The following is a 19,434-nucleotide window of genomic DNA, read 5'->3' as shown; positions in this document are numbered from 1 at the left end:
CGATCCCAGTACTTTTTAAAATGATGTATAAGATGATGGTGAGACATTTGAAATATTGCGTTCGGCTCTAAAGGTCTACATAGAAAAATTCTTGGTAGCTAAACATATAACACCTTGTGGAGGGGAAGAGGGAAATGACTGAGGTCTACGGGTGTAAGGACCTGAAAGGGATAAATAAAATGAGTGAGGGAAAAATATATTCTTACTAGTATGTTAGACAAGATCCAAGAAATACTTCAGCTCCCAAAATATGCCTTTTTTTTTTTTTTATGATTTGACTCTTCGGTCAAAATGGCGGCTCTTGTTGCACATCGTTGGAACAAATTACCTCACTGTGGCTTAGGCGAAAGGTTAACAAAATTAAAAGTGGGAAAAGTAAGTTTTTTGTTGTTCTTTTTTTTTTTTTTTTTTTTTTTTTGGCAAACCCAGAAAAAAAATCCGCTTCCTTCATTCATTGAGTCATACTGGTATTAATATTAATACAAACCGGGCAGCGTTCTCCCCACACCGGGTGGAATAGACAGGTGGAAGAATTCAAATCCCGTCAATGATACGAAGAATTTTTACGGGCCTTTTTCAAAACGCGGCTGGCTTAGTCGGTTTCAGGCAAGTGTAGCATATGTTTGTTTTTTTCAGAAATTCTGGTGGTTTCTTGTCCACCTAACAGTAAATTGACCATAGAACACACGCAGTTTACAGATATTACATAAACAGCGAAATATGGCATAAGTCGCTGATGCGCGTTAAAACCCTACAACAAACAACAATAACCCGGCAGCATTCCAACACAGAAGATTGCTTGGACACTACCCTAAATTTTAAAACACAGGCCCTTGGTTTTGCAAGAGCTTGTATTTTAAATTTAAGGTATTTTCTGTTACTTTGCTTCCCTTTCGTGACCTAAAGTAATGCTAAATGTAATCATATTTATGAAAAACAAAATACAGGATCATTTTTTTATTCATCGTACTATTTCTTTTCTTTGCAGTTTCCCTGTCTTCAAATTTTTCGTACTAACAAAATTTTACTTCTGTAGAGAATTGTTTGGCAGGAAACATTGAATATTGCAGGAGTTCTCTTGGGGTTCCTGGATTAAATTTTTAACAACTGGGTGATTTCTAACCGTTACGCTGAGATGTATGGCAGAAGATTGATGTGGCCTCCAATGTCACTTGATTTAAACCTATTTGATTTTTATCTCTGGGTTATCTCAAAGAGAGAATATTTCAAAAGGATCCACGAACCGTTTCTGCTTAAAGAAAGTGATTGAAAGCGAAGTTTTATTTTCTTTGTTGAAGAGATACTTTGGAGATTGTTCTCAATTTGACGCCCCGACTACAACAGATTATCAATAAACGTGAAGGACACTTTGAATGCTGTGGCATGAATTCTCCAGTACTTCTAAATGTAGTGGTTCAAGTGTTATGTTCTTCAGATGAATAAAATGGGGCGATAAATAATCATTGTATTAATATAGTTGGGGAAGGACGTTACGTGGTTACATTTTAAATAAAATATATATTAAAAACTCCACGTGGTAAAAGAGTGGTTAATTATAATTCTTAATCAATGTATATTATTCAGTGTCTAATTCACAGCACTGCTTTGCAGTGATAAGGATATGGATTGTGGATTATGAAAAATTCAGGTGAGAAATAATGGAGTCGACTCTCGGCTGTTAACGGACAATACTTTAATCACTTCCACTTACGTCAAAATGACACTTTGTGCTTTAATGTTTGGCCGAAATAACAACTTAGTTTGAACAGGTACTTATATAGTCACATGGCTGGCACTTAGACGGACCAGAGGATTTCCGTGTATCCTTGGATCGTCAGATAGAACTTTTAAAAGCAGAACAATAACAATAACACTGTTTAGAGGCACATTGACATGGAAAAGTCAATTAGCTTAACAGGTGAGGGGAAGAAACCTACATTTCCTCATTACTATTCCGTGAATAGCTTAGAATAATTTAATTTCCATCGATTCGTCAAAATCAAAAGGTGACGAATTCTTCCATACTCTGCGCAGAACATTTGAAACGACTTTGGTTACCATTTGTGAATCAGTTTTTCTTTGAGGAAATAATTGATATGGCATTATTCTTACGTCAAGTACACTTAATTTTTAAAATTGAAATGAAGTTCATACCAAACTGCTACGAAAGTAGATTTTTCCCCCTACCTTTATGTTATCAACTATGCCTCTGCAAGGCATAGTGGATTTTTGAAAGCTTGACTAAACCAAGCCTGTTCTATCTACATCACATGTAATAATTTGATATTAAAATATTCATAGGGATCGCTTCTGGCTAAATATTCATCTATTTTATCACCCTCTTGAGCTTTTTTTTCTTCGCAAGGAACTTTTTCCTATAATCATTAGACTGGAGTTCACAGGCAAACTTGGTATGATACGCGTAGCATGCTATGACTCAATACAGTTAAAAACTAGCTGACTTTCTGCATGCGATGCCAGAAATTTACGTGATAAAATACAATATCTAATGGCAAAACAACAGTGTCCCAATCATGCAACTCCTATGATGTGTAACTGTAATGCGTTCCCGCCATGCAATTTTGGCGAAGAGAATTCATTCGCCCACTCATGCAACAACTGAGAGAGAGAGAGAGAGAGAGAGAGAGAGAGAGAGAGGCAAACGGTTTTATATTTTTCTGTTCATGCAACAGTGACGAAAACAATACATCTCAGTTAACATACACATCAAAGAGAATTTAGGACGATAGCTGTATGTTAAAATCCATTTGGTTAAAACCATTCTTCTCTAAGGCAAAGAAATCTCAAACAGTTCTTGACGAGTAACACTTCAACCTTCCTGAGCTTCGGTATGTATGTTACTTTAATAGTTTACATGCAAAGGGCACCTTTTGAAAATAACACCAACCGTACTCTCTACATATTTTTATCTATCTTTCTATCTAATATAACTATCGATTTATCTGTCTATCTATATATATTTTTATATATATATATATATATACATAGGCTTAATGGACATATCCCTGGCTTTGGTTTAAAGGCCATATATAACTTCACAATATCAGATATATTTATCAACTTTAGCGCAACAAAAATATTTCATTAAAACGCTCTTCAATGACTAAGAGTAGAACTGTGAGTGATTGTGAAAATAGCTCTTTCTCTCCAAGTCAGTGAATGCTATTTAGATAAAATTAGTGATTTCATAAAAACCACACACAGACACACTCACAAACATTTCATGGGCTGGGAATAGGAATCACCAACAAATGTTCCAGAAACATGCCACTTAATATCACTTTGACTTGAGCCAAAAAACGCAACACCAAACGAGCGACAAGGCGGCACGTTGACGCAGCAGAATAGTTAAAATGACAACAGAGAAATGGACAGGCTAGACTTCAGGCAGTGCTGGACTGCAGAGAAGATATTAGTTTCTTTTTTTTTTATTCCTCCAGATCATGCAGCTGTTCAGTGAACCCAGGGTCGGCCAGCTGCAGATAACTTTGCTGCGTGAGGCATGTTGGACACTTGTGTTGATGACGAGTTCATGGCATTCGTGGGGTCGAAGTTGAAGTCAAGATTCCCGTCAACACTGAGCTCATGGCGTATAACCTGATCCACATCACATTCAAGGCCGCCCTGTAGCGAGTCGAAGTTGAGGTCCAGGTCATTTGGGAGAGGATTGTTGAGGGACAGCAGATGACTCATGACTTGGGTGGCTGTGTTGCTGAGAGATGTGGAAGAAGCTGCTGGAACAGAGGAGTTACTTGAAGGTGGATGAAGGTTTGACTGAAGTGCTGGGCCACACCCGTCACATCTGTTTTCTTTATGAAGTAGGCCTAACCTTATGATGGTTTCCTGGTCTAAAGGATGTACGTAATTCCCTTGCAGCGAACGTTGCGACTGTTGGGGAACTGATCTGGGAGAGCTGTAGGCACTGGGTTGTGATAGCGAATCTAAAGAGTGGGATGGAGAGATGGAGTGGCTGCTCTGGGATGGAGAAAGAGTCTGAAGGTTGGTGATGGTATAAGAATTTACATCGTTCAGTCCCGGATCGTTCACCTGCTGGGGGCTTCTCTGCTGTGGTTGAAATGGAGAATTCAGCGTGGTTAATGTCGCATCGTCTGTTACTGCAGGTTGATAAGACCTGAAATCGCCGTTTCCTCTGTTACCATAGGTAGTGTAGTAAGAGGGTATAGTGTATCCGTTTCCATTCAGTGAGCTGTTAGAAAGATGACCATTAGGGCTGGACTTTAAGCCACACTCACCTAGGTAGGCGCTGTCTCCACCGCCAAGCTTCATAGAATCGGCCAGAGAATCGACTAACTGATCGGTTCCGTAACTGTCAACTGCGGACTGCCCGCTGTATAGTAAGCTTTGCGAATTGGCAAGCTCAACGTTCCAAGGAATGGGGGATAAAGGAGGGGGAACTTGACTGTCATGCATGTCGGCTTCTACTGCTGGTATCGGCGAAAGGCGGCTGCAGGAGCTAGCGTTGGACGACGCACGAGGACGGAAATCAGGACTCATCTGGAAACCGGGATGCACTGGTGATTCTGGAAACATGTCGAGTCCCTCCGAAATCGATGAGCTTGGACTGGGGGTAGCGTCCAATCCATTTCTGAGAGCTTCCACTTTTTTCTTCACTCGTCCCCGTTTCTTCTCATACTTCTGCGTTTCCATGCTTGTCGCTCTACGCCGAGCTGCCTTTCCTGGCTTAGCGTCCGGATTGATCATCCACCATGAACTCTTTCCTGTGCCTTCGTTCTGCATCCTCATAAAGCGATTGTGAAGAGAAAGATTATGGCGAATAGAATTCTGTAAAAAAGAAAGAAAATATTTTAAGCTGACTGATTAAAGAGAGTACTAATGCATATAAGTAGTTAAATTTTCAGGTAAAATATAGGAAAATGCATATTTAAAAGATGCCGATTCTTATCTAATATCAGATAGGAAAGAATGCTTTCTCGTCCCTAAGATTTCAAACATAGGAAAAAAGATAGGGAAATATACATCATATATCTTTAATTCATCTTCTACCTTTTAAATTCAACAGATGGTGTGTGTGTGTCAGACATGGTGTTTATCTCTTGAGAAATAAACATAAAAAACGTAATTCCAAAAGGAAGAGAATGGGCTCAATGTTTGTTACGTCTTTGGAAATCGCTGGATTCGGTTCGCAGATTTAAAAAAAAAAACAGAATTCATTCACCGAATTGGAGATCTCATTGTTAAACCTAGTTTAGTTAAGTCAACAAAACAGCCAAACCAGCCGACAAACACCCAAATTTAGAGAGATAAATATATCTCTTTTTAGAGTGCATTTAAAAAACACTATCATTCCTCCGAGGCAGGATGTCGTTTCACCACTTGTCAATCTTTTGGAGGGGTCTGGTTTCGACTCCGATCGTAAAATAAAGGAATTTCTAAAGACTTCTTCAATCGGGGCTTTAGTTAGTCGATTTCAGGCATTCCATTTATTTGTACACACACAAATATTATATATATATATATATATATATATATATATATATATTTTTTTTTTTTACAAAAAGATATTTATACAATTTTTATATACATTAACATTCTCGTTACACATATATAAGACATTATATTATACCTCCTTGTGCACTTCGTACGTGTATCCCAGAGTTAAGGGTGGCTCCTAGGGAAAAGCCCATCTCCACCGCTACATCTGTTTTGGCGTAGAACCTCGACAAATCTAGCCTAAAAACATGTGCGAGGTATTTTACCACCGCCCATATAAGACAGCTGTTGCCCGGTGCCCTTCTCTAGGCCCGGGTTTGCGTTATGTATTTGTGACGAATGCACAAGTCCCGCACCCACCGGATGTAGTGCAATAACAGTGGGTGTCAACAAATGAATTACTAGTGGAGAACTTCCACAAATTATCCTCACTTACACCCACTAATTATTATATTAAACAGATATATACAATACTTTTTTTTTAAAATATGCTCAGAGTCTCTGAATTACTGAGAACCTAGAAAACAATATATAACATGCATTTTACAATAACAATTGACATAAATCTTGTCAATAACAATTGGCCAAAATCATGCAACATTAATTAACATAAATCAACAGAATAGCAATCCATATACGTCAACACAATAACAATTGACTTAAATCTTCTGTTTACACTTAAACCTTTTGTCTTTTGGTCATTTGTGAATTCCCAAAAGAAGCTGAAGTTCTTAGCTGAGTCCTCAATATGTAAACTGATCTTGAGAAGGTTTGCAGAGCAGTAAAGTTATTATAGTCTTCTCTTTGATATTTACATTGTTCTCCAATAAGTTTGGAACCGCAGACATTAATTCCGTTCTAAGTTGAGAGTACAATGGACAGTTCAGAAGTATATGAATCCACGTTTCATATTCTCCACATGTGCAGTACGGATCAGGCTCCAGGCCACGCTCAAATAACTTAGCCCGAAGGGACCCATGCCCTGTTAGCAGATAAGAAGTTGTCATAGAAGGTCTAAACCACGAAATAACTACAGGGATTGTTGAGAATTCCCCTTGCGCAATATACTTTCTTGTTACAAGCTCAAATTCGCTCTCATCTCATCTTTTTTTTTGCCAGACAACAGTAAATTCCTTCCAAAGCCTTTTTCTTCTCCCTTTTAAAGTCGCTGACTGGGTCAATCGTAATTCCAAGCATTGCCTTAGACTGTCCTTTTTTTAGGTAGTAAATCAAACCCCGAAAAGCAATATATAAATCTACAGGAATCGTACCACCAAGTATTTGGAGTGCGTTGTTTGAAACAGTCCTTGGAATATTATTGATCGTCAAAAGAACTGATCTTTGTGTGGAAATAAGTTTCTATTTCACTTTTACCTTTGACACTTTTTTTGGAACCAAACACTTGCTGCGTATGATATAATAAGCAAAAATATGGATTTATAGTAAAGATTCAAGGTTTTCTTTGATAATCCCCACTCTTTCCTTGAGATTCTGATAACTGAGGCTATGAAAAAACGAATTTTGTCCCTGAGTTTTGACACATGAGGCAGAAAACTGAGTTTATCATCTAAGGTAATTCCGAAATACTTAGTTTGGGATACATAGGGGATTTGGGTATTATTTAGTCGGATGCTGGGCTGTCTTTTGTGGCTAAAATGGTTCTTAAGTCATAAAACTGGTTTTACTGAGGGATATTTTCAGTTTGTTGACTGTAGCTCATGACATCAAGTCATCCAAGATAGGCTGTATTTTCTCTTCAGTTATTCTCCTTGTGTTTCCATCAGCAACGATCATCATATCATCCGCACAGGCTATCTTACTGATACCATTGTGTTCCCGCGTTAACCATTGATCCAGCACAGCGTTCCAGAGGAGAGGTCCCAACACTGATCCTTGGGGGCATCCTCTTGAAATCTGAGCCCAGTACGTAATGTTTTGCCACCACCTGAATATGTCTGTCGCTAAAGTACGATCGTATAACACTGTAGATATACGCATCACACTCAGTGGATCTCAAGCTCCTGAGGGCACTTTCCCACCATGAAGTGTCAAACGCGCCCTGAAAGTCCACAAACACAGCGAGAACGTATTTAGCAGGTGAGTTGGACATATAGTTGGTCAGAAGATTTATAGCGTCTTCAGTCGACCGTCCTTTCTTGAAGCCCTATTGTGCTTCTGAACATAACTGATGATCTTCTAGCATTTTTTGGATTCTTGGGGCTAACACTCGCTCAAACAATTTCCCCAGGTTTGCTAAAAGCGAAATAGGTCTGTAGGTCCGTGGATCTGATATTAATTTCTCAGGCTTGTGCAGTATCTTTAGTAGAGCTATTGTCCATTGGCGAGGAAATATTCTTTCTAGTAAACACTTATTCATCAAATTTAAAAGAAAAATTCAAAAAATTTATCTGACTGTGTTTTCAATCAGGTCAATACCGGGGCATTTCTTACCACTGAACTTTGCCACGGCAGATCCAAAATCCAGGCGTGAAAAGGGTTCAATGTCTGATGGTCCTTCGAACTTTTCATTATCATGACGTATTTTCATTTGTTCAGGTGAATCTAGATTCGATATATCTTTGGGGAATAGGTTGTTAATTATGGAATCCACCGTAGACATCCAGTCTTGAGTCTCTTGACCATCTACTTCAACTGTGTTATAAACATCTCCGCAAGCCATTTTGTTCCTTAATATCCGGTAAAGCAAGCCCCACGGTTCTTTATTTCCTATAGCCGCTACAAAATTTTTCCAACAACTTTCTTTTGAGTTGGAAATTGCCTTTTGATAGTTTTTTCTTGGAGTACTATAACCTTCCCTGAAGGTCCGAACATCCTCTGCAGAAAGATTCCTATGTCGTTGGAATTCTTTTCTAGCCTGTTGAACTTGCTTTCGCAGGTTACTTAAGTCTGAAGACCACCAAGGAACAGAAGTTCTTCTTGTCTGCTTTCTTTTGTATGAGTACTCCATTGCCAAATACAGGTGGGGCTGGACGAAATTTGTAAATTCCATTGCCGTCATAGCGTTTAAATGATCTACAACATCTGCAGAGAAATTAGTGAGAAGGTAATCTCCGAATTTATTCCATTTAATGATATTCATTGAGAAACGTTTAAGATCGTGTGGCTGTGAATTATATTGCTGTCGAGGTTTCAAATCAAATAAAATAGCGCGGTGGTCGCTATTCACAAGGTTTGGAATAACATCCCAGTCAGTTAGAATTTCAGCTGACCGGGCTAGCCGGGTGGGTAAAGTGCCTGCCTGGCAACCCAAAGGTCGCGGGTTCGAGTTCCGCCTTGGGCTTGGAGCAAAGTACTGAAAAAACCTTGGAAGATGCATTATGGCCACAGAAGCCTATGAGCCAACAACTACCAAAAAAGAAAAAAAAAAAAAAGTTAGAATTTCATCTATTTTAATCGTGGTAAGAGTGACATCTGTGTTTTGATTCGCCATTCACAGTAGAGAATGTGAACGACTTGTCAGACAAGTTTTGCATACTTAAGTTGTAGGATGAAATTAAATCCTCTAGGGTCGGTAAAACCGCTGTGCCAGAAGTTGGATTTGGCATTTATTTCCGCTGTTATTATAAGATTTTTAGAAGCGAAATTGGTACATATATTGTCCAAACGATGCAGAGTCAATTGTATGTCTTCATTAGGCGGACAGTAAACAGATGCAATGTAAAAATTTATGAAAGGTGTAGAAATCATTAAACAGGTCACAGTGTCCGTGCAGACTTGTAATGTTCGTAACAACCAGATTATTGTTTATAACAACTATGGCACTTTTTGGAGGTTTGTCAAGCGAATGAATAATTCTTGCTGAGGTGGGAAGACCCATAACTTTGTGGGCCCCAACCCCTACCTGCAAAGAATGAAAGGGTTCCTGTATGCAAATAATATCGAAATTATTTTCAAATGCTGTTATTCTAATCTCATCCATTGCCACTCTGCAGCGCTGACCATTTATCTGAAGAACTTTTATCCCCTCATATAATATTACCTAAAATTGGATTCTTGTCGGCCAACGCTGTTACTGAACTTGAACCATTATCACTCATGTTTGGTTCTACTGTCCGTAAATTGTATTGCTTTTAAGTATTCTGTACACTTGGCATCCCTTACAGAATGATTGTAATCTCTACCACGTCTCTTGCAGTTGACACATTTTGGAGAGTCTTCTTTATGGGGACAATCTCGGGAGACATGACCACCCTCTGCACATTATCCACAAGAAACTGCCTTATGTGAACAAAATTGTGCCGAGTGGCCACACCCCAAACAACGGAAACACTTGCTTACAATCGTAAACCTACAGAGCCTGTGTGATGTAAATCCTAGATAGATTCTATCGCTATCTAAAATATATCGCATCATGCTAGGACTGAATCCAACCACACACCTTTGCACCCAATCCAGAACTAAATTTGAAAGTCAACTCGTCTTTAACTTCATCCTGCGAGAAACCATACTATTTTAAGCTTTTAACGAAAAGATCAAGTATTTCCTCCTTAGCATATTCACGAGGGACACCATATATTAACACTGTTGGATCAGATAACCGAGGTTTCTCCATTGTAAGACCTATCTCTTTCAAAGCAGAAGCAGAATAGATCCTATTAGCATCCACCGAATTTGAGGTCTCCACAAGGATCCCCCTATTCCTAAGGAAACGGATACCTTTTACTTTCATCTCCTTGTGGTCACGCTTAATGACTTGTGTCACCTTCTGCTTTATATCCTGACTCGAACTCAAGGAACAGCCCTCAGTAGGCCTAAAAATAATTAGATTCTGAGGATCAGCCACACCTCTAGGAACTGATAAGGAACTATCCGGACTTGCACTGTCAGTCCTCTGTTTGGATCTTGGTTTATTCTGGTTGACAACAGGATCAACCAACTTGAGATCATGCCGCATTACCTCTGCATAAGACTTCTTATGAAGTTCAATCTGGCAATCTAACATTTCTTTTATCTGAGAAACACACTTCCCCCCCCCCCTAGATTCCTAGCGCGTACCTTAAAGCGCTCATTATCCATAACCAAAGCTGTGGTCACCGCCTCCACGTCAGCCCAGAGACCATAAATTCTATTAGACGCTGGTTTTGTTATTTTACTTGAATCTTTAGACATTATTTCTCCTAAAGCCCTTCTTATCTTAGCCAATGTCACATGCCTCGGAGGTGTATGTGACATTGGCTAAGATAAGAAGAATGATAATAAGAATGATCCTCCGAGGTTCAAACCATCTATAAAAGAAATCTCTTGGTCCTCCCTACTACGAACATTAACTATTTTCTTCCCTGTATCACTTGGGGAATGAAGAACTGCATAGCTCTTACTGTTCTTGGCTGTACTAGCTCCAACTTCTTTAACGAGAGACTGGCTGTTCTTATTTTCTTCATCATTCAAAGTCTTATTTTTATCCAATTTTGTTTTAAGTTTAGTTTTGTCTTTTTCCCCTTTTGTAACAGTTTTAGGGGTCTTTGATTTCCTTTTACCTTTATACTTTACTGGCGTCTGAAAAGATTCTTTGTTAGGAGACACCTGGTTTGTTGCAAAATCAACAGAAGAAGAATATGCATCAGAAGAAGATGAATATGCTTGAAATTCCTGGGACCAAGTAATATCTCGGTCTTCTCCTGACATTATGTTTATTAAACAAGTAATTCAGAAGACAACAACCAATTAATTTCAACAGTTTAGCAATGTATGTCTATATAGACGCTTTACCCGACCCGGGATGAAATCTGCATAAGAGCTGAAGAATTCATCAAGGTTGGTTTACGGGTCTCAACCCCTAACGGACAGGGGGCGCCACAAAATTATTTACAAAATGAGTAATTTCAAGTAGATTCTTTTCCTCCAAAGTAAGATGCTCCACTCCAAAATTTAAGAGAGTTATAGCCACTTTAAGTTTCTTTAAAAGTAGCCCAAAACTAGTCCCATAGGTTAACATGGGGCTAGCCCCATGTTAACCTATGGGACTTTTCCGAAATGTAAATGTGAAATCTAACTAATAAAGACTGATATATTCCCAGTATATAGTGACATATAAATATTTAATGGCTTCTCACTAAAGGGTGCTACCCCAAAGACAGTAACTTTCCAAGGCAATAAGATAACAAGTCTCCATTTTGCATAATGTTATTTCAACGGGACAATGTAAAGTCTATGGGAATTTTCACAAGGGAAAACCCTCTATGGTAAGCCTATGAGGCTATGGTCTATATATGTCGCTCTTAGAGTTCGAAGGCAGTTTCCAAACACCGAAAACCTGTGTGTCTCTTCAATACCTGCAATAAAATTTTATCCTATGACTCACCGAAGTTATCTCTATCCATGTCATATATTTTATAAACGTAACTACTCTTTAAACCACGCTTATTCATTAAAAAAAAAAAAAAAAAAAAAGCACGATTCCATAAGCATTTAACACAACCATCACTACGCCACCTATCCAGTGGATAGTCGATTTCAGGCAGAAGGAGTAGGACCCCCCTCCCCCACATGAGTTATTCCGGGTTTTTCCGCCCCGTACAATATGTTCTTGTTTATACTCCGGCACGACCGCCAGGTCAGTGGAGTTCACAACAAATCAATCATACAAATGTTAGTTGTATTTAGCAGTCACAGGCTTTAACCCCGGTCCACTTAAAGAGCGTGTGCTACTGCACTCGCTCTCCTGACCACTCGGCTTTGGCGGGAAATACGAAAGTCGCGGAAAGAAATAATTCTCTTGTAGAATTTTTTACTTAGTAACCTAAACAGTATAACACACACACACACACACACACACATATATATGCCGGCCGTGCCTGCCTGGCAACCCAAAGGTCGCGGGTTCGAATCCCGCCTCGGGCTTGGATCAAAGTACTGCAAAAACCTTGGTAGGTGCATTATGGCCACAGAAGCCGATGCGCCAACAATTACCAAAAAAAAAAAAAAAAAAATATATATATATATATGTGTGTGTGGACAAAATAGTGGAAACATATGATATGAAAGTAGTAGTTTTCGTAATGGCTGTATGAGGTTTTTACGAACATGGCCTAAGTTGATGATGCGCCTAAAACTTTACAACACACCACTAATCTGAGAGCGCTTGTGTGGAACTATTCATTACACAAACGCTTTTCGAAAGCGAGACTGTAATTGAAACTAAATCCACCAGCAATCTAGGACCATATAGAAAAACACTTTAGTAATTATAAAGAGTGTATCAAAGTTTTGAAAGGCAATAAAGTACAAAACTTGATTTGTCTATACAGTAATATCAGCAGTAAACAAATTTGAGCTTTTGATCAAATCAAATAATGCTGACTTTCTTGGGTTTACTAAGACATGGTGCCACTCAGAGATAAGAGAGCAAGAAATATATATCGGTAAATACTGTGCGTTCAAGAGAGAAAGGGATGGACGGAAAAGCAGAGGAGTGGTTCTTCTCAACAAATCTTCTCTAAAATCGACAGGAATATCGTCATATCAAGGTAACGCATAAGTTGAGTTGTACGAAATGACGCCATAAAGGGTGAATGATCAGCAGTATATTTCAAGCCAAGTAAAGGAGGCAGATATCTCGTTAGTCACATTGATTGGCTAATAAGTATGATTGTCTCTTTTTTTTTTTAAAAAAAAAAATAATAATAAGTATGATTGTCTCATTATGGGCGACTTTAACCGTAGAGTGGAATAGGTGAACTGAAAATGTTTTTTGAACAAACTGAATCATTGATACTTATCCTGTAAGTCTCCGAGAAGCTAAAAGGGACTCTAATATCCTAGATCTGGTTCTCATTAAACAGCGTAATTGTATCAAAAACTTAGCAGCGAGGGGAACTAGTAGCAAGTAGTTGTTGTTGGATTTTTTTTAGGATCATTAGCGAGTAGCGCCATATTGCTACGTATATACTGTCTGGAATTTATGTATATACTCCGTATACACATAAATTGTCCAGAATACAAGCGAGCACTAGAATTGGTAAGTTCTAGAATCAACTATGGTTGATAGTAGAATTACACCTGATTTTTTACATTTGCTTGAAAATGAGGGCTTAAAGTTTTTGAGTATTATGCAGCAGAATGCGCATAGGTCAAGATCTGTAATGGATGAGTTGCGAGTGTTTGTAAATGAGTATATTGCAATATCATTTGTATACTGGAGCCTTATACGATACAGTCTAAGCAGGCATCTAGAGTGGTAGGTTTCCCACTGGCAACTAAATTGGTGCATGTAAGAGAGGTAAGGCCCAGAAAAGCTATTGCTGTTTTAAATAATAGAATTAACGTTACAGCTATTACAGGACTATGCACCCAGGATATAGTTTGCATCCATGTAGAAACTCCCCTAGTGGCCCTTTATGTAATATCAGTGTATTGTGCACCATCTGTGGATATGGATAGTATCTTAAATTATTTAGATGCTGCATTGGGAAGACTTGGCAATGGTAATATTATCATTGCCATGGATTCCAATGCGAAATCAGATTTTTGGTTTAGTGGTTCTGTAGACTCTAGAGGTAGGATATTAGAGCATTTTTTGTTAGCCAAAAACTTAAATGTGCTAAATATAATAAACCAGCCATGTACTTTTGATAATACTTCTGGCGTCTCTAATTTAGCTGTAACACTTGCTTCGGCAGAAATATTGAATATGGTTTGTTATTGGTATGTAGATATTAATATTATAAACAGTGATCATAGAGCAATTCTTTTTCACTTAAATATACGTGACAATACGTATAACACAACAATTGAACAATCTAGATTTCAGTATAAAAGAATAAATGGGAAGAAATTTAGTACACATTTGGCTTCTGATCTTGGTGTATGTCAATAAGTGGAATTAAATAATTTAAACGCGACAGGGTATCCTTTCAAAATATACTTTATAGAGCCATGCTTACATGAACAAAGAGGGAAAAGGATAGGATAAAGTTAGTACCTTGATGGTCTCATGAACTGAATTTTGTTTTTGCAGATAGGAAACAATTCCAGAGGCAGAAAGATAGGGATACTAGTGAAGTGAATCATTATAAAAAAATATATAGGTGTAAAAAGAGAAGTTATACTAAATCAATTCACAAACATAAATTACAGGCTTGGGAACCTTAGTTAGCTCTGTAGGCGATAGTGAGCTGTGGAGACTGATTTATAAGCTAACTAAACTATAAATAAAATAACTAACCAAGATATAATGAACGCAGTTAAACAAGGTGAGAGTGAAACATTAAGTTGGAAGAAGACTATTCAAGTAATAATTGAGCATCTATTTCCAGATTATACTTTGGCTAGTGATAATAATGAACAGAATTCTATTAGGCACTTAAACAGTCATTACTGTTCTTGAGAGAATTGTTCATTCTTTCAACTGGATGAGTTGAAGTTGGTAGCCAGTAAAACTAATATTAATGAGACATCAGTACCTGATTTGGTGGAAAGCAATGTGATATATAAAAATCTAGGATCCATTATTTTGGAACCTTGTACTTCTTGACCAGTGGTTGCAGGTACCGTCTCAGCTGTGTCATAAAGTTGCAATTGCGGATGACTTAGTCATTTGCATATCAGGCAAGTCTAGGAAAATGTTGGAGGATAAATTGGATGTCGTACTTAGAGAGATGGAAGAATGGGCGGGAATTAATATATTAAATAGTTTTCCAGAAAAATCAATGACGACGCTTCTAAAAGGTAAATTAGACATTGGCAGACCACCGAGGACACTAATAGCCGGTAAGCAAAGTCCTATGGTGAATCAAAATAAGTATTTAAGAGTGATGTTAGATTTCAAATTATCATTTGTACCTCACATTAATTATTTAATTAATAAAATTGAGAACTTCGGTGCTTCCATATTTTGAATATCAAGAGTTGAATGGGAATTAAGAAGGAAGACCATTAAATTTATATTACAAGGCAATATTTTTGCCAATTGTTACTTACGCTGCTACTATCTGGGTGAATTGTGTAACTAAATTGAAATTTAAAGCTAAATTATTGGACCTGTGGCAAGTTAGATGGAATGAAAGTACAACAGGTATTGTTACTGAATTGTATATAACTTATGTCAGGTTTCTGTTTAATAATAAGAAGACTGATGATAATAAGAAGACTGATAGATCGTAGATATAGCTTAGCTTAATTTTTAAAAAGAATAAATGGCTTTCTTCCAGTATGCAACTGTCTTATTTGCTTACAGGGCAGGGTGAATTAAACTACAAATTACATTATTTTGGGCTAAAACCAGATCTCTATTGTATGTGTGAAGTAGAGGAAACCTGGCATCATGTTTTATATAGTTGCCCACTATATGACGGGTGTAGACAGCAGTTGATGCGTGTGCTCGCTGATTTGCGTAATTTTTTTTTTTTTTTTTTTTTTCGATTTGGTAGTTGTTGGCGCATCGGCTTCTGTGGCCATATTGCACCTCCCAAGGTTTTTGCAGTACTTTGATCCAAGCCCGAGGCGAGAATCGAACCCGCGACCTTTGGGTTGCCGGGCAGGTACTTTACCCACTCGGCTAGCCCGGTCGGCCGATTTGCGTAATGGCAATGATGTTATTTATTTGTCTAATTTGAATTATTATTTGGCGCTGGAAGAATTTGCAAAACCTGAAGAATTTGTCAAAAAGAGAAGGCTATTTCTTTGGTTGGTAGTTGATTGATGATTTTGAAATTACTGATACTTTTTTTTTTTTTTTTTTTTCCCGGGCGCTGGCCTGTGCGGGATTTACTTGGAACTCTTGCAGGCTGTATGTCAGTTTTTATTATTTTTTATTTATTTTTATTTTTATTATTTTTTTTTTTTTTTTTGGCTGGCACTTAGGTAGGGGAGGGCCTTACCTTGCTTGAGTGTGGGATTGTTTTTTTTTTTTTTTTTGCTGGCTTCCAGGTCTGAGCAGCCTAGGAGCGGGATTGCTGGCACCCACCAGTCTTGCACTACCTCTCGTGTGTGCAGCATTGCACTGACAGAATTAGTACAGGGGTAGCATTTGCCCATGGGGTTGCTGCTCCCTGGTGTCAGAGTGGTCTGACATAACATCACACTACACTAACGTACGTACACCTACACATTCAGGCCGATGTACTGAGATTTCTTTTTCCCCCCACAGAGTAAACAGGTGGAGATGGACGAAAGTCTGGGAGCTACCCAACAACAGGAATATACATACATATGCTATCTGTAAATTGTGTGTTCTGTGGTCAATTTTCTGTTTTACTGGAGAAAAAATATGCTGCTCTCGCCTGAGGCCGACTAGTATTAGCAAATAGTGATTACAGTTACATAAATTTGAATTTTATCGAAAAAAAACCTATTTTTTCAAAGATGAGCGTGAGAAAGGTGAGGGTTTTCAGTTTCGAAAGAGGAGACTGCAATGGAATGAGATATTTTTTGGGCTCGATAACAGGAGATACTACTCCATCTCCAGTTCTTGAGCCCAAATATGTTATGGGAAAATTTCCCATAATATATTTAATATTTCCCATAATAAATATGTAATGCGAAATATTTAGGTGATTTAGCCTCGAAGCCACAAATGTATTCTCACCATGTTTTTTTTAATGTAAGATTCCAGAATGGAGTTTTTATGAAGAATTTATCCGATGCGTTTATATAATTTACTCAAAGGATGTATTCATATCATTTGAGTGTTTTTATTTTCTTTTTTCTTAAGCAAAATTGCGTTAATGTTAACTAGAAGCACTTTATCACAAAACCTAGTAGTTAGGCAGGTTTACATTTTTGTTGTTGTTTTTAAATTTTTTGTCGTTGTTTTCATTTTCGTTTTGTTATGTTATTCCCCAGTTCGTTGTCGCATTAAATAGCTAGCCCAACTTGATTACCAATGCAATTTGTATTCTGGAGTGATTATAAGGCCAAGGCCATATGTTAAGACCATGTTCTGCTTGCTTTCTTTCTTTCTTCTGTAGAATTCAGCGCGGAATAATTAACTTCTAAGAACAACTTACTTTCAAAACATCGATTAATCATGCAAAGTGTGACGTGTATGACATATTCTTCATGTACAGTGGCACTATGAAAGAATGCAATTTGTTTTTTCTTGTGAATAATTTGCTTCCGTAGTAATACACGAACAAGACATCCTTTTTCGTCATACCGATGTAATACTAATACTTCAACAGAAAGCCAAATAGAAACTTCCGTTTGAACTATCCGTAAATTAAGATCCCATCCTCTCCTTTCAATCATGAAAATTACAAAACGTAACAATTCTTAAGCAACTAATGCATTTCTGTGGTGGAACTTTCTCATTTCCTTGGGAGAAAGAAAAAATCGATGAAACCGATGTCTTCATGCTGATGATCCTCGTCCTCGCTAGAAACATTCCATCTACACACACTCTTCGACTAATAAATGGGGAGGGGAAAGTCTGTGCTAAGACTTCAGGCCCATGCACCTTCCAAAATGCTGTAATGGCTATCTGGTAAAATAAATAAAGCGTTGCTGACGCAAGCTACGGCGAGTTCAGCAACAGTTCCCCGTACGGACGTGTTAACGACCCTAAATCGACAGATCTGATCTGACAAAAGATGTATTAAGGAGAGTCACACCTGACAAGACTAAAGGATTAACAAATAGGGTGGATGTTGCAAAGGAGCCATAAAGAAAAAGACCAAAACAAATCCCTTTGCAACTTAGGTAATAAATGTTACACGGCAGTATCATTAATTTTAATTCTCTACCATTCGCTGAAGCATTTGCTAATATTGTGCAACGTGTGCTCTTATTTAGTATGAAAAAAGTACTTGCTATTTAAGCACTTGCTATTCATATTTTAGTATGAAAAAAGTTCAACTTCAAGGAGGAGAAATGGTAATAAAGGTTTTATTATTTATTTATCTATTATTTTTTTTTTTTTTTGCTGCTAGTTCTCGTGAGTAGAACAGTTGATACAACCACCGTCCTCCCCACACCGAGTGGAAAAGACCCGAGTTCGAGTCCCGTCGATGACGTCAGGAATTATGGGCATTTTTCACAATGTGGCCGAGTTAGTCGGTCTCAGGCGAGGATACCATGGTTTTTTCCTCCAGGAAACTCTGGTTTTTTGTCCAGTAAACAAAAAATCGACCTCAAAACACGCAATTTACAGACAATATACACGAAACAACATGGCTTTAGTCGCCGATGCTCCTAAAATACCAACATAAGAACAACAACAGCTCCAAAAAAAACTGCTCCTCTCTGTTACCAGGCAAAACTAGGTGACAGATGACTCTCATCAACCGGTGCAAATCTACCCCTTCGCTTATTGGAGGCGTGAATTGTGAAACCCATGTTTCTTCTCCAGAGTAAAGCTCAGCCAACCTCCTTCTCTTACATCATGCAGTATAATTGATGTCTTTTGAGGTTATAATGGTCATCATGAACAGTGAAACAAATAAAATTCCAATTTTCCTTACAATTCGAGGGTACAGCTCTAAAGTTCGCAGGTCGGTCAATTCATCCACCAGACCTAACCTATTGATAACTCTTTTGGAAGCATCCGGATCAGCCAGTGTATTGTCTCACTACCTCTACTCTACCAGACAGTGATTGCAGGGAGTACGAGTAGTGTGCATGAAGGGGGTATTGTCGAGGCCACGTTATGTTAAAGAGCTAAGTAAATAAATTTTCTGTTTATACTCCGGGAAGACCAAACGGCCAGAGGAGTTCACAAGATATACAGATTACAAGGAATAGCACCGTATTCAGTAGTCACGGGCTTGAACCCCGGTCACTCAAGACACGTGTACTTATGCATCCGCGCGCCTGACCACTAGGCTACGGCGGCCTCATTATATTCATATTATGTGCGCGCCATATTCAAAAATTTCATTAGTTCATACAGCACATCCCCTACCTTTTCTTATTACTGAATACGTCATGAAAAGTTAAACTCATGGAACACTTTATCGGCGAAAAGATCTAAACTTTCCAAATACC

The 19,434-nt window shown here is 38.2% G+C and overlaps 1 protein-coding gene across 1 annotated transcript in view; it reads right to left on the bottom strand.

The window, feature by feature from the left end:
• Positions 1 to 1,676: 1,676 nt before the first annotated feature.
• The window catches only part of LOC150088227 (forkhead box protein O-like), a 266,376-nt gene continuing 248,618 nt past the window's right edge, over positions 1,677 to 19,434 (bottom strand). The window contains exon 2 of the mRNA XM_090369397.1: positions 1,677 to 4,824. Coding sequence (XP_090225523.1) covers positions 3,475 to 4,824 — 1,350 coding nt within the window. The 3' untranslated portion in view covers positions 1,677 to 3,474. The remainder of the gene's footprint in view (positions 4,825 to 19,434) is intronic.

This window comes from Mastigoproctus giganteus, chromosome 3 (genome assembly GCF_048544385.1).
Source record: "Mastigoproctus giganteus isolate SK-2022 chromosome 3, ASM4854438v1, whole genome shotgun sequence".
Taxonomy (NCBI): Eukaryota; Metazoa; Arthropoda; class Arachnida; order Uropygi; family Thelyphonidae; genus Mastigoproctus; species Mastigoproctus giganteus.
Note: the sequence above shows the minus strand (reverse complement) of the source record. Positions and strands in the feature narration are given on the sequence as shown.